This window comes from Giraffa tippelskirchi, chromosome 7, assembly GCF_054371585.1.
Source record: "Giraffa tippelskirchi isolate mGirTip1 chromosome 7, T2T-mGirTip1v1.2.pri, whole genome shotgun sequence".
NCBI classification, from domain to species: domain Eukaryota; kingdom Metazoa; phylum Chordata; class Mammalia; order Artiodactyla; family Giraffidae; genus Giraffa; species Giraffa tippelskirchi.
The window spans coordinates 81,535,009-81,558,272 of record NC_137281.1 but is presented as its reverse complement, the minus strand read 5'-3'; the positions used below and the strand labels follow the sequence as shown (position 1 = coordinate 81,558,272).

Below are 23,264 nucleotides of genomic sequence, written 5' to 3'. Positions count from 1 at the left end.
TGGGAGTTGGTGCTAACATAAACCACAAAGATTAATGTGATAATCTCTAGCAAAAGTATGTAGAGAAGTGGACCAAGGACAAAAACCCAGGGAAAACAAACATTCAGGATGCTTCCCTTAAGAGAATCCATTGAAGGCAAGTGACTCAGAAGAGAGACAAGAATTTCAAGGGGAAAGCTGTTAGCACGAAATGTTGCAAAAATATCTAAGTTATAAGTTGAAAAGACAAACTTTAAATTCTGCAATCAGATTGTCACTTGTGATATCTGCAAGAGTAGTTTCAGTGGAATGACAGGAGTTAAAAGTTCACAATGGTTTGCAGTGAAGAGGTAGAAAGGGAAGTGTAGACTACTCTTTGGGGAAACTAGGATGAGAATAGGAGGAACACAGGTCTCTAGAGAGTACCTTGCTTTTGTATTATTTAAAGGATGAAAAAGACGTGACAGTGAAGGTTGACAGAAAGGGCCTGTGGAGAGGAAGGAACTGAAAATACAGGGCAGAGAGCAGATAAATGAGCAAACAGGCATCATAATACTGCTTCTGAGCATCTCCCTCTGAATGCCTCATAGATATCTAAAATACCGAAAGTCCAAGGATGGACTCTGATCTTGCTCCTGCAACCTCATCTTTTCAACACCGTTTCCCATTTGAGTAAATAGCACTACCATGTAAGCTCGTGCCTAGTAAGAAACCCTGAACTCCTTCTTCATTTCTCTTTCTTCGCTCCCCATACATAATCACCATTCTTCCCTTTAACATCTCTCAAAACATCAACTTCTATTTCATCATTATTACTTCAGTTCAAGACAATATCTCTGTATAACTGGGTTTCTAACCGGCTCACTTACATCAGCCTAGCTCCCCTTCAATTCAGTCTTCTAAGTGATCTTTTCCGGAGAAGGCAATGGCACCCCACTCCAGTACTCTTGCCTGGAAAATCCCATGGGTGGAGGAGCCTGGTAGGCTGCAGACCCATGGGGTCGCTAGGAGTCGGACACAACTGAAGCGACTTGGCAGCAGCAGCAGCAGCAAGTGATCTTTTCATTGCTCATATCCGGTCATACTGCTCTGCTTAAAAATCCTTTAAGGGTTTTCTGTCATTTATCTTTATATCACTTATAAGAACTCACTCCATGGCTATCTCTATGGCCACTTTCCTCCTTTGTTCTATCCACTCCAACTCCACTAGTCTTGTCTCTTGATATATTCTCCTCCTATCTTGGGGCTTAATTCCTCCTCATCCTTATAATCTTGCCTTAAGCATCACAGCACCAGAGGACTCTGTTCTCCTGCTGTTATCTCCAGAGTTCCTTGTCTTTCTTCTTCAAGACACATGTCACAACTGTAATTCATTAGTGACTTCTGCAATCATTTAATTTTGTCTTTCCCACCAGACTGCAAACTTCTCAAGGATGCAGAAACAGCATATGTTTTGCTTAATACCATGTTCTCCTGTGCCTGGAACACAGCAGACTCTTAAACAATTTCTTGAATGAGACGAATGAATCAATAGATTAATTTTGGGCAGGAAAAGGGACATTTCCTCCTGAGATTGAAGAGAATAAATAACGATGAGTATGAATGAAGTTATGGTGACATTAAGGAAGAAATGGACAATTTAGAGAAGTCATATCTTATAGCACCAATTTTCTTACACTGACAGTGTGTGAAAGAGGGGGAGTATTGTTTAAGTATGGCCAAGGTTTAAAATGTCTGCTCAGGGGAAAAAGAAGTGGAGACAGGAGCCTGACCAAGAATTAGTAAAGGACTCTTTTGTGATAGTTATGAGGGGAAAACTCTACATGAAGATGGAAACCACAATACAAAAATCTACTAAATCAAATGAACCAGAGAGTGGATTTCTCTGTGAAAAGCCTAAATACTATTGACTTTATTTCAGGAATAATGTCTGATTTATTTTTGCCAGTAGAATTTATTGATAAGAATGACTTACAATGAACATATTTGGAGGTAATTAGATACTTCAAAATATCTGAGAAATCCACCAACATTTTCTTCTGTCAAGTTGTTTCACACAATCTTTTAATTACATAATTAATTTGCTGGGAAAGTTACTTCTTTAGAGATAGCATAAAGGCTATCTGTTCTTTAGTCAATTACAACAAATGTTTTATTGGCAGGATCCAATGACTGATTGTTGGTTCCCTAGGCCAATTAAGATAAGATACAAAGTGTGACAAAAATTCTACCCAATCTCCAACTATTCTCCACTTCCAGGATGCATCAGAGATGAAATAAACAGCTTTTGAGTTAAGTAGCTTTTCCTGCTTAACAGTGGTTTGTGCCAGTAAAAAAAGTAACTCTAGGCTCACCTTTCCACTCCCCCTCCAGATGGTGCTAAAGATACAAGTGGAGAAGAGTTTACAGCTTGAACAAAGACAGCCTGCCTTATTATTACTGTTGTGCCACTTAATAGCTTCATCAGCTTTTAGTTTTATTTCCTGGTATGACCTTTTCCACACAGGCTCCCATAATTTAATAACACTTTCTGACTAAATGAGAGTCTAATACTTTGTGGCAAATACAAAGGTTCTCAAGAGAATGACCAGGAATGGAGTGTGAAAAAGGAAAAATTCTTCTCTTCATGTTCCTTCAAAGCAGCTGTCGGTCCCTTCTCTACTTTTAGGGTCCCTGACTATCTCCTTGGCCTTAGCAAATGGTGCTTCCACTCCCTTAGACATCAACCAAACCTCGAGCTCTCCATTGTCTATCAAGGAATACCTACAGAGGCATTAGCCACCAGTGTGTCCTCCTGACTCACAATATTTGCATTTTTAAAAGAGCCTCTTTAAAGCAGAAAAATCCTTCAATGAACTCTTAAGGGTATACTGATATTCAGAGGTAGTGGGATCTTTTACTCTGGTATGAAAACAGGTTAGAACAAAAATAAAAGCTATGCCACAAAGGGAAGCAAGAGGAAAGGTGGTCTTATCGCTTTAGTTTTTTTAGTTTTTTTTAGTTTTTTTCAGAATGTTCCTAACTACAAATCTGATAGGGGCTCCATTAATCAACTCACATCAAGAATGTCCTTAACGGGTAGCCATCTAACCTTCATCTGTAAAAGTTTTGTTTTCCAAGTGCCCATCTCCAGATACCTGCAAATTCATTCATGAAGAATCTACCTCTTATAAAGAAGAGAATAAAGGAAGAACTTAGTTTACTTCTTTGGAAAGGCCGTCAACCTCTGGGCTTAACCCTCACTGAGGCCAGAATAGTCTAGTTGCACCTTTCTACCTCTCAAGTACAACAGACCAAAAGGAACGATCCTTTCCACCTAAGAATGCAGATTTTGGAGGAGCATTAGATTATCATGTGGTATAAACTTCTTACAGATGAGGAACGAGCAATTCAGAGGAGGTAGACTGACTTTCCAAGGCCACATAGTTGACTAAAACCAGAACTTATTTCATTATTTTATCTACCACCCCAGTGACTTTCTTTTTACTTTGTTAATGCAGGGATGCTGTCATCATATATCCTTGGACGTTTTTCCTGAATAAATCTTAAATACACAATAATTATTGTAAAATATATGCCAAGATTTTCTTTCCATCTTCTAGAATTCCTGAACATTTATTTTTATGAAGCTCTGGTAAAATATTCTGTGTTCATATACTGATGTTACAAAGTTAATTTTAAGATCAATAAAATATAAATTATACAATATAGGTCATGACAAAGATATTAAAATTTTTTTTGGCCATGCCATGCAGTATGTGGGATCTTAGTTTCTCAACCAGGGATAGAACCCATGTCCCCTGTAGTGGAGGTGTGGAGTCTTAACCACTGGAGTGCCAAGGAATTCCCTAAAACTACTGTTAAGTCTTGAATTACTCTAGCTCACAAAACAAGGTTTTCAGTGTTTTAATCAACTGTGACAAGCTCTAGTTAAAAAAAAAAAACAAAAAAACCCTAAAATTTCTTGAGTTGAGAAAACACTATTCTAACTTTTACCAAAACAGTTCAGCTGCATAAATAAAACAAGATTATCATACGTACTTAAAGCTCTAGAATGATCCGGGTTCCTTATTCCCTTTGCTCGTAACCTCTGAAGAAGAACTGTTGAGGACAACTGTTTTACAAGATACACTGCCATGGAATAGTTCTGGAAAAAAAAAAAAAAAAAAAAGATGTAGAAAACAAACAACATAAGTAAGTAAATAGGTACATCTACTTTAATCCCAAAATGATAGAGAAAGAAAATTAACACCTGTTAAAACACCTACTGTGTGCCAAACACTATCTTAGGTGTTTTCATGAATGGTAATTCATTTAATCTTAACCAAAAAGCTGCTGAGGAAAGTGAAGTGTAGAGAAGTAAAAGAACTTGCCCTAATTTTGCAACTTTCAAGAAATAAAGCCAGATCTGTTACGCTTCTATATTACCTGACTACCTATGCTTGAAGCTAACGATTTTAGGCATGTAAAAGAACACTGTTAAAAATAAATATAAACCAAGGCCAATAAGATGTTAAAGTCATCATAAACCATATTTAGTAAGTAACGGTAGCTATTCAAAAAATTACAAATTAGATTGGTAATTTATACCATTTAATCTCTCTCTATGCTTTAACTAGTTCTTGAAAAGACCCTACTTGGGCTATTACCACAATAAGCAGAGGGAATACTAAATATTCAAAGAGAAGCTGCTGGTTTGGCAAGCCAACTGATGAATATCCATTACCAGCAGAGGGATTACCCAGAGATGAAAGTAGGAAAGGGGGAACAAACAAAATGTTGATCGACAAGGCAAAGGAAAGGGTACGTGACTGGGTAAGAGGAATAAAAGAGGGCTGAAGCTTATGAAGGGTAACAGAGGTAAATGAGGAGGCCCACTTTCCACTTGGTATTGGAATCAAGAAGAAGATCAAGAGACTGGGAAAGAAGCAAAAGGAAAAATAATTATTGCCATCTTCTATTTATTAGCTATATAGAGCTTTGTATGCACTCTTAATGTACACTATCCACTTCATTTAAACCTCAAAGAAGGCCTGTAAGAGATGGGTAGGGCAAGTACTTTTCTAAGTAAAGAAATGATGCAACAGAAGCACACAAAATATTTTTTAATTTAAATTTTAAAAATGTATGTTATCTGCTCATGATCATGCACCTGCTTGGTGACAAAGGTGGCACTAGAAATCAAGAGGAAAGAGTAGGGATATCAAGACAGAGGACTAATGGCCAAGGCCAGAGTGGTTCTCTATAGATCTTAACTTCACATACCATTTGATTTGACCCTCCTAACCTAGTCCAATGTACATTCCAACTTTCATTTATGTCCACTCTCTGGAAAACACATTCCCCTCTTTTGGCAAGAGGAGAATATATCCTATAATACCCTCTGGAAGGTCACATTTTCATTTACAGTTCAGAAACTTATTGGTGCTCACATGTTACACATTTTCCGGGGGGGAGGGGGGAGTACCAAAGAAGCTAATGTGAGAAGGATAAATTGGGAGTCTTGGATTAACACATACACACTTCTGCAATGCGTGAGACCCCGGTTCGATTCCTGGGTTGAGAAGATCCCCTGGAGAAGGGATAGACTACCCACTCCAGTATTCCTGGGCTTTCCTGGTAGCTAAGACTATAAAGAATCTGCCTGCAAAGTGGGAGACCTGGGTTCAATCCCTGGGTTGGGAAGATCCCCTAGAGGAGGGCATGGCAAATCACTCCAGTATTCCTGCCTGGAGAATACCCATAGACAGAGAAGCCTGGCAGGCTGCAGTCCATGGGGTCACAAAGAGTTGGACATGACTAAGTGACTAAGCACAGCACGTATATAAAATATATAATCAACAAAGACCTACTAAATAGCACAGGGAACTCTGTTCAATACTCTGTAATAACATAAATGGAAAAGAATCTGAAAAAGAATGGATATATGTATATGTAAAACTGAATCACTTTGCTGTACACCTGAAACTAACACAACATTGTAAATCAACTATACCTCTATATAAAATAAAAGTTAAATTAAAAAAAATTTAGAGCTAATTTACTTTCATTAGGGGTTTCCCTGGTGGCTCAGACAGTAAAGAATCTGCCTGCAATGCAGGAGACCCAGGTTCAATCCCTGGGACAGGAAGATCCCCTGGAGAAGGGAATGGCTACTCACTCCAGTATTCTTGGCTGGAGAATTCCAAGGACAGAGGAGTATGGTGGGCTACAATCCATGGGGTTGCAAAGAGTCGGACATGACTGAGCGACTAATACACATACACACATACTTTCATTAAAATAAATCCCATAATTAAACATAATTATTTTTAGTAGTCGTTCTAAAAAATTTATTTATTTATGGCTGTGCTGGGTCTTTGTCACTGTAAGCAGGCTTTTTCTCTAGTTGCAGCAAGTGGGGGCTACTCTCTACTTGTAGCGCATGGGCTTCTCGTCGAGGTGGCTTCTCTTATCGTGGAGCGTGGCTCTAGGGTGTGTGGTCTGCAGTAGTTGTGACTCCCGGGCTCCAGAGCACAGGCTCAATAGTTGTGGCACACCAGGGATCAAATCCATGTCTCCTGAATTGGCAGGTGGATTCTTTACCACTAAGCCACCAGGCAAGTCCCAAATCTTCTAATTTATTAATGAGGAACAAATAACTTAAAACTTGCCAAAATTTTAGACTGACAACAAACATACCAATCTAATATAAAACTAAAAAGCTTCTTTTAGAAAAAGAAATCCTATTCATCTTTATTATTTGATTAATGCTTCAAGTATGACAGAAACTGAAGAAATGCTAATTAACACTGTGAAATCATATACTGACAGCTTGAATATTCAGAATCACCTAAGGTTTTATACAGATTTTTAAGGAGCGATCAAGTAGAAACCACAGGTACATACAAGTGAAAATGTATGTTCACTCTAGTTGAAACATATAACAAGCAAAAAAGCAAAGAGATGGTTAGCTATTAACAAACACCACTAGTATTGATAATATGGAATTAAATTTTATATCACATGAAAGATTCAGCAGCAACTCCCCACTCCAAAAGATAATACATTGCACTACACTAATGCTTTTGTCAAATGCTTTAAGAGTCTTCAAAATTGTCTAATGAGTTCATAGGACATTTTCTTCATTATTAAAATGATATACACATTAAATATCAGAATTTACACAAGTATCTAAACTTCTCTACAATGACAGTTTAATAAATGCTAGATGCAGTGATTACTCTGAGGTAGGATAAGAAATTATAATAAAGTTCACTTATTTCCTTCAAGCACTGTAGTAGCTTTTTCTTTTATAATTTTTTAATTGACATATAACATTGCGTAAGTTTTAAAGTGTACAACATGTTGACTGCAAAGAGTTAAAATACATTGTAAGATGGTTACCACCACTATGGGCTTCCTTGGTTGCTCAGACAGTAAAGAATCTGCCTGTAATGCAGAAGACCAGGGTTCGATCCCTGGGTCAGGAAGATCCCCTGGAGAAGGGAAGGGCAACCCACTCTAGTATTCATACCTGGAGAATTTCATGGATAGAAGAGCCTGGTGGGCTATAGTCCATGAGGTCACAAAGAGTCAGACATGACTGAGTGACTAACATTTCCACTCACCACTTACCACATTTATTTCCTTTAAAGACATAACGGTAACATTTCTCCGTTTTACCTCAAAAAAGATCTCCAACTTTTAGATCAGGGTCTACATAAAGATCTTACCTGGGAGATCTTCAAATCACTTCAGATACTATACTGTTTTCTTTCTGAGGTGTGGAACGCTTCCCATGAAAGAATATCTCCCCCTCCTCTAGTGCTATATTATCAGCAACCACATTTCCCTCCTCTCCCACAGTTTCAGACTTTTTTCACAGTTCACTTGTAAACATCCTGGTGTTTATATACTTCCCAGGCAGGTTATACTCTCACACACACACAGACAAACCCAAAATATCTGCAATACCTTCTTTTAAAAAGGAGGAAAAACTGGAGAAGGAAATGGCAACCCACTCCAGTATTCTTGCCTGGAAAAGTCCATGGACAGAGGAGCCTGGTGGGCTGCAGTCCATGGGGTTACATGACTGAGCACGCGTGCATGAGGGTGGAGGGAAATGGGTTGGTAGCAATAAACTGGTAGAACTAGAAAAAAAAAAAAAAAGGAGGAAAAAAACAAGGAGCCCAAGGTACACCAGACAAAAAACATTTTAAAGGACTGAAACCTAATAGTGACATATTGATTAGGTAAAGGAAAAAAAGATAATCGTGATAGATGTCAAAAAGGATTTTGATAAAATATCAAAATTTATTGGACATTTCTCTCAAAAATATCCAGTAAAAAAGAGGATCATAGGATTATGTTATTAATGCAATTAAGTTCTATCAAGAATTAATAGTCATTATAATTCTTAATGCTGTGACATGTCTTCTCATTAATATAAAGAACAAGTCAAGTATGTCTACTAGTGCTCACATTATTTAACATTGTTCTGAGGGCTGTAGCCAGCACAACAGAACAAGAAGAAGAAATGATGGCATAAGTATTAAGATTATCATTATTTATGATACTTCTCAGACTCAAGACTGCCAGTCTGGAAACACTAAGGAACCTACTAAAAAGTTATCAGAACCAATACAGGAATAGTAAATATTCAACAATAACTAGCTTTTAAATAAGTAAAAAGTAGAATTTTAGAAAATACAATAGAAAAAGAACTATTTACAGAAGCAGTAATAATAATAAACAATACAAGAATCAAAAAAATATGAAAGATTTATAAGAAGAACTCTATTAAATTATACAGGAACATGAAAGAAGATTCGAATAAATGGAGAACCATACAGTTCCTGAAATAAGGACACTGAATACCGTAAATAAGTTAATCCTCTCTAAGTTAATACACAAATTTTAAGCAAGTTCATTCACTTCCAGAAAGATTTGGGGGAATAATGCAGGGGAATATGTCTTATTCTCTGTAATTACTTTTCCAACATTTCACTCTTCTCAAGGCCCTGATTTCTTCTCTCATTCTCAGCGGCTTCTTTCACTTCCCATTTCACAGACATACGGGAAGTCATCAGAGCAGAGCTTAACTCATCTCTCCAGTAACAATCACACACACACTTCTTTTAGTCCACTAAATAAAGAAGCTGTTCCTCCTAGCTACAGTGAGTTACTGTGAAATTTACTACTGACTATTCTTTCTTCCTCTTGTATATTTAACTTCTTCTCAAGACAATACTTGCCATCATCCTTTATACATGTTTAACACTCTCCCATTAAAGCAAACAAATAACTGTCATCTCACATTTCCCTCCAGCTTACCTGTAACTATTTCCAAATCCACACTCCTACAACTCATGATCTCCATGGCCTCCCTTGCACCTGGTCACAATCTGGCTTCTCCTCCCACTATCCACCAGAACAGCTTATGCTGTATTTTTAATCCAAAAGGTATTTTTTTTAGACTTTGAAAAATACTTGATTTCTCAACATTTGTTCAATACTACTTATCATCTCCTCCTTTTTTGAAATTCTTCCCTTGGTTTCTCATACTCACCCTCGATTCTGTCACATCTCTGGTACTATTTCCCCATGCCCTCTTCAGGTTCATTCTCTTCTACCCAGTATTAAATGTTATATAGTTCGTCAAGAATAAGTCTTCAACACTCTCTTCTTCTTACTTGGTTCATTTTCCCTGAACAAAGTCAGCCTGCTTTTATGGCTCTAATAATCACCAATATGCAGTTAATACATTTTTTTTTTCTCTAGCCCAAACTCTTTTTTGAGCCCATATGCCCACCTATTCAGAATATCTTAAAGGCATCTCAAACTCAGCCATTCTTGCTCCTTTTCAGTTTCTTAAAAAAACTAGGCTCTGGGGTCAGGCCAGAAGAGTGGCTTAGGTGTTTTGCCCACCCCGCTGGTGGTGTTGAGTGCAGGGGGCATGCTGATTACCCTGCTTTTGCTCGCAACACCCTGTTTTTGCTCCTGGTTCTTCAGAAGTGGCAGTGGGGTTTTTTTGGTCTTTTCATATCGTTTGTCCAGAATTTCCCCAACTGCACTTGCCCGACCCCTGAACACACCCCTACCCTCACCCTGTATAAGGTACAAGCTTATCTCCCCTCAGGGAGAAAGGAAACAAGGGAACCTGTTGTTTGTTCTTGCTCCTCCTTGCTGCAGCAGGGGACCCAATAAAGTCTTGCCTGGAAAAAAAAAAAAAGAACTAGGCTCACACCTGCCAGTGGGTTACTCTGAAGATTGTTTGCTCTGAACCATTCACCAAACTGATTCCTTCTGCTCTTCTCTCAACTCTTAGCTCAGTCATTACATCCTCAGAGAAGCCCTGCCTGACCTCTCTCTAGTTCAAAGTGCCCTAATATACTCTAATAGCACCATGCACCTCTTCTTTATATTTCCTGTGACACCGTTACTACCTGGCCCCTGGATCCTGGCTCCAAGTCAGGACTTTTTTTCCTCACTATGTTACTGCCAGTTTTCAGTACAGTACATGGAATATAGCATACATTCTATAAATTTCAAATGAATTTGTGAATATACATAACTCATATAAAACTGTAATAATCAAAAATATTCTAAAATTGTGCCAGAAAAAGAATGCTAGGCTAAGAAACAATACAGAAAAGTGCAGAAACACACACAGGATAAATAAAAATCAAATATATAACAATGGTTACTTCAGAATTAGCATTTATCTAGTTAATGGTGCTAGAATTGGCTATTTAAAAAATTAAATTTTTATTTCACACCACATGTAAATTTACGATGGATTAAATATGTACAGATAAAACAGGAACTCTCAAAAGTCAAGAAAAAATATAAACAAATATTTATGTGAGATTGGGAAGGGCAGATAGACTAAATTCAACAGAGGCTGAGCAGAAAGACTATAAAGAAACAAAACTATGCAACTAGAGATTATCATACTAAGAGAAGTCAGTCAAAAAGAGAAAGAATTGCCATATGGTATCATTTATATGTGGAATCTAAAATATGACACAAACCAACTTATCTATGAAACAAACAGAATCAAGGACATAGAAAATAAACTGGTGGTTGCCAAGGGGAAGGGAGATGGGAGAGGGTAGGAGCAGGAGTTTGGGATTTACAGATGCAAACCAGTATATACAGAATGGACAGACAGTAAGATCCTACTGTATATATAGCACAGTGAACTATATTCAATAACCTGTGATAAGCCACAATCGAAAAGAATATGAATAAGAATGTAAATATATATATCTATATATAACTGAGTCACATATCCTTGATGTATAGCTGTAATTAACACAATATTGTAATTCAAGTATACTTCAATAAAAAATAAAAGAAAAAAGAAACAAATTGGTTAAAATTTGGCTCCATAATAATTTAAATCTTCTACACATTAAATAATCACATAAATGAAAAGGCAATAAACTAGAAACAAACATTTACAGCATGTGAAAGAAGGTTAAATCAGTAATATAAGAACTCATAAACAATAAAAATAAGAAAAACAGCAACAGAGAAACAGATATTGATATATTTTTTAAATGTGAATAATCACAAATAAATTTGTTCAATCTCAGTAATAATAAAAGGAATACTAATTAAAGCAATCTAATACCACTATTTACCTATAAAAATTAATCGAGATTTCAAAGAAAATAAAACTCAGTGTTATCAGTCAACAGGCACATGAAAAAACATTGAAAGTCAGAAAATAAATTTGTACATCTTTTGGTAAGGCAATCTGCCAGTGAATACAAAATTTCTTTAAATTCTGATGCTCTTTGATTCAGCAATTCCACTTCAGGGGATTTACTCTAAGGAAAGTACTATGTATGTATGCAAAGTTAGAACTACTAGGATAGTCTTCAAAATATTCTTTGAAATAGTAAAGAATCAACCAAATAAATGTTCAACAATAGGGGATCATACTGGAATATGATATAGCCGTTTAAAATCATGCAGATGAACATGAAATGACATAGAAGATGTTTATGAAAATACTGAGTGAAAGTTATCAAGTTATAAAACATTGAATACTGCAAGATCCCATTTTTAAAATGGGAACATGTTGAAAATTCATTGTGAGACAAAAATAAATCCTTTGGCAACTCATTTTATACCCATTTTATTTATATATAAGCGCAAGTAGCCATGGAGATTAACCCTTCCTTATAAAGCAAAACTCTGGAAGAAAGAAAAATTTACTCACTCTTCCGATTTCAGCAGTCCAAGAAACAACAATGGTGTTTGGTACAGTTGTAGACAATCGGACAAGTGAGGTGATATTAATTGGTCGGCTGGGTCGCTTTGGTTCCACACCATTTTTAGTAGGTGGAAGATAACCCTGAGGATGAAATATAACATTTCTATTTATTACTTCCACAACCATTTCAACTTCCATTCCTTAAAAAAAAAAAAACCTACAAACTACATATTAGAAAATATGAGTATTTTCATTTAAAAGTGGAGAAGCAAACATTTGTAAGAGTTTTCTGTATGTTTCTCTAAACTACCCTACAGTCTCATTATAGTAAGCCTGAGAAAAATATTGGTGATAGAACTTAAAGATCTCTAAAAATTTAAGAATCAGGTTGAATTCATAAACAGCTTGGATAAACACATAAGGACTATTTTAAAGGTGAGCAATAATAGCCCTCACTCCTTTGTTAAATGCACAGCAGTCTTCAAATCTCCCATCTACCACAAGGTTTCAGACACAAGAATACATCTGAGGTTTTGTTGAAACAATCTCTTCATCCCAAAATTAAATAAAATAATAAAAGCTACCACACCCAACTCCAAGTCCTAGACTATGTCTCCATAGCTAATGTCACAGCTGTTAATTGTACATAGTTGGTACAAGTGTTTCACTCAGTCACATGAATATACATCCAAAATAAAGATGTTTTCTTAATGAAAAACTATGATTAACAACAGCTGTGATGACTTATTTGCTAGCTATGTTGGCAATGCACTGGAAAAATAGCTTTTAGGACTTACTGGAAGGCTGCAAGGTTTTGTATTCACTTTCACACAAAGATTGGGTGGGAAGTGATCTTCTTGTGGACAACTGGTTTCTGATAAACAAAACCTAAACAATAAAGAACAAATTTAATTTCCTTTATTAAAAGATGATCTCATTGATATTTTTGTTCCATAGCTAATCTAAAAGATGGTCAAACTTAACAGCAACAACTATTAAAACTAGACATTTCATATTATGAATGCTGCTGCTGCTGCTAAGTCACTTCAGTCGTGTCCGACTCTGTGCGACCCCATAGATGGCAGCCCACCAGGGTCCGCCGTCCCTGGGATTCTCCAGGCAAGAATACTGGAGTGGGTTGCCATTTCCTTCTCCAGTGCATGAAAGTGAAAAGTGAAAGTGAAGTCACTCAGTCGTGTCAGACTCTTAGCGACCCCATGGACTGTAGCATAAATGCATTTAAATAGGATCAAAATAAATAATTTTGTCAATATAGAGTTTCAGTAGTCACAACTACCAACCTCTAGTTGTCTTCATAATAGTTCCAGTCATTTGTTCAAGCATGTTGGCAGGGGCAGGATTGGGGGGGTTGAGGGGGGAGTGCTCTGGGGTTGAATACATTTAAGAAATTTTGAAGAGTAACATGGAACCTTACATTACCATATATAAAACAGATAGCCAATGGGAATTTGCTGTATGACTCAGGGAACTCAAACCAGGGCTCTGTAACAACCTAGAGGGGTGGAGTGGGGAGGGGGTTCAGGAGAGAGGGGACATGTATATGCCTATGGATGATTCATGTTGATATTTGGCAGAAAACAATGAAATTTGGTAAAGCAATCATTCTTCAATGAAAAAATTAAGTTTTCTCTATACAGAACTAATAAGGACTGTAACTTTTTAAGAGGGAAATATATGTGTGCGTGCTCAGTCGTGTCTGACTCTTTGCAACCCTATGGATGGTAGCCCGCCAGGCTCCTCTGTCCATGGGATTCTCCAGGCAAGAATACTGGAATGGGTTGCCATTTTCTCCTCCAGGGGATCTTCCCAATCCAGAGGTCGAAGCTGCACCTCCTGCATTGGCAGGCAGATTCTTTACCACTGTGCCACCTGGGAAGCCCAATATAACATATAGTATTTCCCAAATTTATTTGTCTATAAAACATTTTTTTGGTTCTCAGCAGAATATACTGAAAATGCTAGAAGTCAAGCTCCAGGATCAAGTTTTGTCCACCAAGTTCAAGTATTCCATTAGTTCCTGAAAACCGAAGATGTTGAATGATAACATTATTTGTATTATATCCAGTTTAGAATACTATTTAGAAACTCACAAAAACATTTATTTCTAAATTAAATGCATAATCTTTCAGGAAAAACCAAGACAGCTACATAATTTGTACACTTTCGATGTTTTCATTCTATTTTTTTTTTTTTTAATTTATTTGGCTGCACCAGGTCTTAGTTGTGGTATGCGGGATCTAGTTCCCTGACCAGGTACCGAACTGGGCCCTCTGCATTGACAGCGCAAAGGTTTAGCCCCAGGACTACCAGGGAAGTTCCTTACTCTATTCATTCTTCATAGATTGAGAAATAAATTATTAATTTGCTATTTAAGACAATGATTCTCAATTACTTCCTTGTTCCCAATATAGAGCTAAGGTTCATTCCACCTTTACAGAATGTTCACAGCACTTTTTGAGTTGTATGTTACATATGCTATCTCTGAATTCTGTGAAATACTCATTGTTTTTACACAAGAAGCACAAGTATCTTCTCTCAGTATCTTGATCTGCCTACCATGGAATCTGTGTGAGGGAAGGTCCACAAATGGGACAATTTTCTCTGTAAAATATTATGGGTACATATACGGTCATCTTTAAGCTGGGACAATCTATAGATTCCGTTACATTTTCAAAGAGGTTAGAGAGTCATAGAAAGGTTTAGAATTACTAACCTGCAAAGATTTTCTCAAAATATACTTAGCAAACAGATATCAACACCCTCAAGATCATCTCTAACCCCAGCAGAACCTTCTATTATAGGCCAGTTCTTTACACAGCAGAAGTAAGAGGATGCTCTAGTTTCAAATCAATTATACCAATGTCGTGGTAAATCAGAAACATGGACCTGGCTGCCTGAAGCTACCAAAAAACAAAATTTATGTGACAAGTTGACTCCTATTCAACTAAGTAAAAAGTGAAAATCTAAATCATTCTTACAAACCAAAGGGAAAAAAAGATTTTTTAAAAAAGGAACAATAGCAGAAAGTTTCTACATAGAAGTTCAAGGGGAAACAGATAAATGAAAACAGATTAGGAATCTAATAGAGAAAATACTGATCTTAATTCTGACCAAATTGTTTTTCATGTTTTAGATAAAGACTTATAATTAGGATAGCAGAAGGTATATGCTCCAAACTTAATACCCTGGGATTGCTGTGGGGGATTAGCAGTGTGGGGATAAAACAATTTAGCAAAACACAAAGAACCACCTAATAATTCCCAAATATAATACAAAACGGTTCTTTTTCCATTAAGTTCCAGAGACAATTTGAATTTAAAATAGCTAAGCCACTCCAGTATTCTTGTGCTTCCCTGGTTGCTCAGACAGTAAAGATTCTGCCTGCAATGCAGGACACTTGGGTTTGATCCCTGGATTGGGAAGGTCCCCTGGAGAAGGGAATGGCTACCCACTCCAGTATCCTCGCCTGGAGAATCCCATGGACAGAGGAGCCTGGCAAGCTACAGTCCATGGGGTCTCAAAGAGTTGGACATGACTGAGCAACTTTCACTTCACAAGCCATTTTTAACCATCACGATTCCCTTAGAATCTCTGAATTGATCTTAGAAAGAAAGAAAACCTTCCTTTGGAATGAGATCAATACCTCTTGCTGCTTTAAAGAATGCATGTACAGCAATGCTAAGGATAGCAGGTGGATCTTCTGTTCTAGAACTATGGTTTGCAAATTTAGTCTTGGGATATCCTCCTCAAACGAAAACTAACCCAGAAGCGAAACATGTAAAAACAGGTCAAAGCAGCACTACTTTGGTTCAGAGTGTGTATGTGTGTGTGTGTCAGGTAGGAGAGATGGGGAGGGAGAGAAGGGGGAATGATAGCCAGAGGGTAGACCCCAAATGGTGGCTCCAAGCAAGTCTGAAAACCACTGTTTTAAAAGACAAAGTCACATACCAGTATGAACAAAATGTAAGTTGAGGCAGGAAGTAAAAAATATTACCGCAATATGCAATTATTTATGAAGGCACCAAATTTTAGCCCCTTATTCAGTCATTATCATCATCTGCCCCTGACAGAGGATAAACTACCTTTTATACAGAACCACCTTTGTCAGTGCCTTCCAAAAACAAGACCTCAATCTCTCCTCTGCTTTCTCAGTTTTCATCACACTATTTCTAAGTCTAGATCACAGGTTTTCATATTATTCCATGAAGAACTGAGCTGGTTCTTTAATCTCTTTTCTGATCTCCTAGTATATTTATAATCTGTACATACAACTTAGTATTTGATTTGGAGACTGGGCTATGTGTTTGACTTATCCTTCCTACTTTATAGGGAAAATAGCTTCCAGAGGAAAACAATTGTCTTTTATTTTCTCTTCTGTCTCTATTGCAACAAGAACAGTGTGGGGCACTTAACTCTACACTACAATAGTCACTGAGTAAAAAGAACAGCATAAGATGGTTTATGTAGGCAATGAGAAAGAGAGACATTAACATAAAAGATGTCTTACTCTTAGAAGAAATGGGCTAAGAAAAGAAACTGAATATGGAACAGTACCATGTTGGAAAATTTTCATTTTGCCTTTCAAATTTATCAAGAGATGTCTCACACAGAATCTAAATTAGAGAGTATTTAAAAGTTAATGGTTTAAATACAGGGCATAGAAAATACTTATTGAAAATTGGAAAAATTTTTTAAATCTTTAAGAAATATTGACTTTTAAACTTTGAATGTATACTGTAGTCAACACTTTACCTTAACTGGACCTGCACTGTGAAGTCACATTTGGTCCCAGAAATATCCCTAGAAAAGACAGAGTAAGAACTACAATTATTTTAAAGACATACACAGGAAAGCTGATTCAAAGACACAGCTAACTCCAGAACGTATATCAGAAATATTAACAGTTCTTACGGTAACTAACACTCTAATAATATTTTCAGTACTAATACTTGCATGACAATAATACTCACCCCTGAATATACTGTTTCAAAAAGCCACTTATTATAGACAAAACTGGATTCAAAGGTCAAACTGCAAGTTACACTCAAAGACAACTTACATGGAACTACTGATCTGCTGCACTTGTTGTGGTGTCAATGCAAATGCAAAACAGGTTTCTCGAAAGCGCTGACTGTTGTCTGATGCTAAAGAAGAAAAGAATTATATTTTTTAATTACCTTCAAATTCATCAATATGGAACACAATAGCAAACAAAACAAAAAACTTCAACCATTCACATGCTTTTAATTAACTAGGATGGATGCTAGCATTTAGATAACAAGTCAATTATGGCATTTGAAAAATGAGATATGTGCTAAATGTCTAATCATAAGATGTCTGCATCTAAAAAGGACACATATAAAAACATGCTGATATTAATTTTATTTAAAATAATACAAAGCCATTTAAAGATATATGTTTTTTGAGCTAAGTAACAAACATATACATACACCTTGAGATCTGCATAGGTGAGATGACAGTTGGACTTGAAGGCAAATTGAGAATTTTATCACCCCCCGCCTAACTATACCACACAAATTTTATAAAATAAATATCATATATAATTTCTCCTATCCTTAGATGAACTGACCTCAAGATTTGCCTGTGGTTACTATCTCAAAGGAGGAAAGGAGTTACAAGAAGAAGGGAAAGAAGGGAATAGAGAGAAGAGGAGGGAAGGAGAAGTAGGGAAAGAAAAGAATATATTTTGAAATCAGCGGTGAATATCTTTCTTGTTTGCTATGTTTCTGCACAAAGAAGCACTAAATGATTGTTGAATGAAGGAAAGACTGAAAATGAAGAAATAGCAAATTAAATTATTTAAATTGTCCTTTTCCAGGATAATTTTCTAGAACAAATGGATCACTTTTAAAACCAAAGAACTCCCAGCCTGCGGGCCACTTAAACTGGTGCAGAAAAAGTAGCTGAAGTTGGCCATTTCTTACCTGCAAGCAACACTTCCTCCAAAACTACCACCAAACACAAATGTCCAAAAAAGCTGTACAGATGAATTAGAAAGGAATCTAAAAGAGTACTTGTTGGATCTACAATTTCAAGTCAATATAGGAGTATCTCTTCAAGTCTACATTTGTATTTCTGCTTTCTGTGATCTGGGAAAGTTTTTTCTTTTTTTAAAAAATTAATGTGTTTTAATTAGAAGCTAATTACTTTACAATATTGTAGTGGTTTTTGCCATACATTGACATGAATCAGCCACAGGTGTACATGTGTTCCCCATCCTGAACCCCGCTCCCACCTCCCTCCCCATCCCATCCCTCTGGGTCATCCCAGTGCAACCGGCCCTGAGCACCCTGTTTCATGCATTGAATCTGGACTGGTGACCTATTTCACATATGATAATATACATGTTTCAATGCTATTCTCTCAAATCATCCCCCCCTCGCCTTCTTCCACAGAGTCCAAAAGTTTGTTCTTTATATCTGTGTCTCTTTTGCTGTCTCGAATATAGGGTCATTGTCACCATCTTTCTAAATTCCATATATATGTGTTAATATACTCTATCAGTGTTTTTCTTTCTGACTTACTTCACTCTGTATGATAGGCTTCAGTTTCATCCACCTCATTAGAACTGATTCAAATGCATTCATTTTAATAGCTGATTAATATTCCATTGTGTATATGCACCACAGCTTTCTTATCCATTCATCTGTCGATGGACATCTAGGTTGCTTCCATGTCCTAGCTATTGCAAACAGTGTTGCGATGAACATTGGGGTAGACGTGTCTCTTTCAATTCTGGTTTCCTCAGTGTGTATGCCCAGCAGTGGGATTGCTGGGTTGTATGGCAGTTCTGTTTCCAGTTTTTTAAGGATCTCCACACTGTTCTCCATAGTGGCTGTACTAGATTGCATTCCCACCAACAGTGTAAGAGGGTTCCCTTTCCTCTGCACCCTCTCTAGCATTTATTGTTTGTAGACTTTTTGATAGCAGCCATTCTGACTGGTGTGAGATGGTACCTCACTGTGGTTTTGATTTGCATTTCTCTGATAATGAGTGATGTTGAGCATTTTTTCATGTGTTTGTTAGCCATCTGTATGTCTTCTCTGGAGAAATGTCTGTTTAGTTCTTTGGCCTATTTTTTGACTGGGTTATTTTTCTGGAATCGAGCTGCATGAGATGCTTGTATATTTTTGAGATTAATTTTTTGTCAGTTGCTTCGTTTGCTATTATTTTCTCCCATTCCAAAGGCTGTCTTTCCACCTTGCTTATAGTTTCCTTTGTTGTGCAAATGTTTTTAAGTTTAATTAGGTCCCATTTGTTTATTTTTGCTTTTATTTCCATTACTCTGGGAGGTGGGTCATAGAGGATCCTGCTGTGATTTATGTCAGAGAGTGTTTTGCCTATGTTGGGAAAGTTTTTTCTTAAAGACTCTACTCCCAAGAAACAGTTAAGATAACCAGAAAGCTATCTTAATCATGAAATATCAACTTGGCAAAAGGCAGATAACCAAGGACCAAAATGTAGAAAAGCAAACAGTTTCCTCTTTCAGGCAATGAAAGTAACTTCTTTGTTTCTGACTTAGAGGGTATGTCTCTCTCAAACTTTTAGTCCAGTAGGCTTAGCCTGATTTAGATTTCTGGTTCTGTTGTAAAACAGTACTAAAATAAGTTCCCAAGTATCAAAAATAATATTATTCTCTAGGCAAAATTTCAGATTCTTTTAGAATATATGAATACAGTAAGTTTTGGACACATATACACACACAGACTTAGAAAAGATATAACTGAAATAACGAGGTTGCTTTTTGAGCCACACATAGAAATCAGGTTTATTACTTAATAGTAACCCCTTTACATCCTAAAATAACGAGGTTGCTTTTTGAGCCACACATAGCAATCAGGTTTATTACTTAATAGTAACCCCTTTACATCCTCTTTTACATATATTAACAGTAGACTGAACTGTTCACAGGATTACTACTGGTTACCTGGAAAACCATCTTTCATACTATTTGATTTTCAGGTTTAATTTTGTTATGAATGCCAGTGAATTTATAGTTTTGGTCTTAGGTAACAGACCATTTAAAATTTTTTCTAAAAGTTAAGTAAGTTATGATTATTCCTTTCAGAAAAATTCAGGCCAAACAGAATCATGGACTCTTCATACTGAAAAATAAGCCTTACAAATCATCCAAAACAATGACCTCCAATGTTGAGGATAAGCATCTAAGGCAGTATACAGAGATAAAGGAAAAAATATTTACCTGTAAAATATGTTTTTAAAAGTTTAGATTTTCCATAAAATCTAATTCACAAAAATACCTAAAATTTTATGTCAAATCTTGTATGGCGTATGCTAAATTATTTTTCTGAAAGGGTAGAAATGATCAAATGAACTTGCAGACCACTGATCTAAACTCAAATTCTAAATTCAAATTCAGGAATTCAACATTCCTTTCAATTCTTCCATTTATATACTTTGAAACATTTTAGAGATGAAGGAAGAGTGGTCATTACCTTGTCAGGCAGAAGATGACTAGTGATGTACAGTGTAATTGTAAGAAAGCTTGCAGCCCAACAGAGTAGCAAGTATAGTGGGAGAGAGATGAGATCACACCGACTTGGATTTGAAACAGGTTTTACCACTTATTTGCCATGTGACCTTACGTACTGTTTTCTCTAATACTTAAACATACACAAACACAAAAACCCTCATAGGATTATTTTAAATATAAATATAAATGAGGTAAGATATTTAAAAGGCACCAATTTCCTTTTCTGTCTTTCTCCTTATGACCTTACACTGAATCAAAACATAATGCTGTAACACCCACCCATTGATGTCATATAGTACAGCCAGTTATAGCCACTCTTCAAATATTCTGGACAGCATTAATGTGCCCCCCTCTCTCCATTGACTATTTCCACTGTATTTCAGGCAAGATTTCAGAATTACTCACCATTGTGATCTTTCTCCTCCAGACATACGCCAGAGTATCACACTTTTAAAGTGACAGCACTGAACACACTCTGTCATAGCATATATTATTCCTCCCAAATATTTGCTGCCCCTCTGTACTGACCCATTCCCCACGGAGGATTATGACACCATGTCACTGTTGCCTTGGTCCATGAAATATGAGTGGAAGTATACCACTTCAGAGCAGACCTTTAAGAACTATCCTTGGGTTTCAACATCTTTCCTTCTAGTCTACCTTGATTCTAAAGTGGAGAGAACATAGAGCAGAGCCACAATCAATTCACAGCTAATAAGTAGCATAAGTGAAAAAGAAATCTTAGTTGTTTGCCACTGAAATTTATGATTGCTTTTAAGCTGACTGACATTATTCCATATGTCACATGACAAGAACAATATTTCTATCAACAACTGCAATATACTATTATTAATCCACACAACAACCATAAACAAATCTTTTCTCAGGTTTAGAAATTGAGGTTCTAAGTAGTTACGTAACTGTCAAGGCCTCATACTAGGTAAGTAGAATCCAAATTAGAACTCAGATCTACACACTTCCAAAGCACATGCTCTTCTCATAACATAGGTCTATTAGCTTCCCTGATCTAAGTGTTGTACTTCTATTAAGTACAGACTAGCATTATATTTGATCATAGAAAACAGGAAAAGAGTTTCCTACTATACCCTCATCATAACCGCTTGTCATTTCTACATATTTCTTACCAATTAAATTATACATACAATTTGAAAGCTTGCTTTAAAAAAATTACTCTTATCATGTTTTCAATTATAATCTCTATTACCATATTTAATTATTGCATTGTATTCTATCTATGGGCTATATGAAAATTGTAATTACTCCCTTGATTAGCCATTTAGGTTTCTCTAAGTTTTCATTATTTGAAAACAACTCTGTATACAGGATTTATATGTTTGCTTTTTGCAAGGGGGGGGTATAGTTACTATTTTCTTTGGATCAATTCCCAGATGTGGGGTTTCTGGGTCAAAAAGTATGGAGATCTTTTAAAATGAATTTTGATTTATCACAAGAGTGGTTTTCAAATGCTTGTAACACTCTATATAAAAGACCATTACCAATTTGGGCATCTACTTATTGCATTTTACTCTGGCCTGCCTGGGAGTTGCTGTTAATTTAATGGGTGGGTCTGTGTAACTCCTTAGTAGTTTAAATTGTATTGAAATTTTTTTTCCTGTTTTCAACTTCCTATTTAGTTAATTGCCCAATTTTGTCCTATGCCCATTTTTACATCTGCATAGAATTTCATATATTAAAAAAATATTAACCCTTGGAAATCTGCTGAAAGTACTTCCCCTGGTCTGTTATATTTTTTCATTTTGGCAATATTTTTCGATAATTCAAAGTTAAGTTTTATGTAGTCTTTTCTGTCAATCACTTCCTTCCTTTGTTAAATTGCGTTGTTTCCCTCCTTAGGTTCATTCAGTACACAATTCATTTCTTTGGGCTGTTGTTTCCATGTAATTATCAATCCATCTGGAAAATATTTTAATATGTGATATTTTTTAAAATATAAATTTTTGTTTCTCCAAATTGCTTAGTTATATTAACACTATTTATTAAACAATCTTTCTTCCTTATGGATATGTGTGCTTCCTTTATCACATATTAAATCCTTATATCCAACATGTTCCATTCCAGGCTATTTTCTCATTGGTCTTCTTTATCCTGGTGCTGGCACCCTATTTTTTTAACTGTTATAGTTTCACTATGTTTTGATATATTCTATTAGGTTTCTTTCCATTTACTCTTTTTTCAGAACTTTAACATCAACTCAAATGTTTTATCAAGATGAACTTCTGAATCCTTTTGTCATGATGCTCAAAGTTCAATGGTATTTTGAGTAAAATTATACCCACGACTTATTTTAAGAACTGATATCTTTGTATCTTTAATCTTTCTATCCTGGAGTACTGTACCTGTGTCCATTTATTCATATCCTTAAGGTTTTACCATTTTTATCATGGGATTCCCAGGTAGCTCAGTGGTAAAGAATCTGCCTGCCAATGCAGGAGATGCAGGTTCAATCCCTGGGTCAATAAGATCCCCTGGAAGAGGAATAGCAACCCATTCCAGTATTAT

At 36.3% G+C, this 23,264-nt stretch overlaps 1 protein-coding gene across 3 annotated transcripts in view; it reads right to left on the bottom strand.

The window, feature by feature from the left end:
- Positions 1 to 23,264, bottom strand: part of PIAS1 (protein inhibitor of activated STAT 1) — a 123,000-nt gene that overhangs the window by 26,384 nt on the left and 73,352 nt on the right. For all 3 annotated transcript variants that reach the window (XM_081511879.1, XM_081511876.1, XM_081511878.1), the window contains exons 3-7: positions 17,268 to 17,352; positions 16,961 to 17,008; positions 12,985 to 13,075; positions 12,194 to 12,328; positions 4,021 to 4,126 (exon numbers count right to left, since the gene is read on the bottom strand). In XM_081511879.1, the coding sequence (XP_081368005.1) occupies positions 4,021 to 4,126; positions 12,194 to 12,328; positions 12,985 to 13,075; positions 16,961 to 17,008; positions 17,268 to 17,352 (465 nt within the window). The remainder of the gene's footprint in view (positions 1 to 4,020; positions 4,127 to 12,193; positions 12,329 to 12,984; positions 13,076 to 16,960; positions 17,009 to 17,267; positions 17,353 to 23,264) is intronic.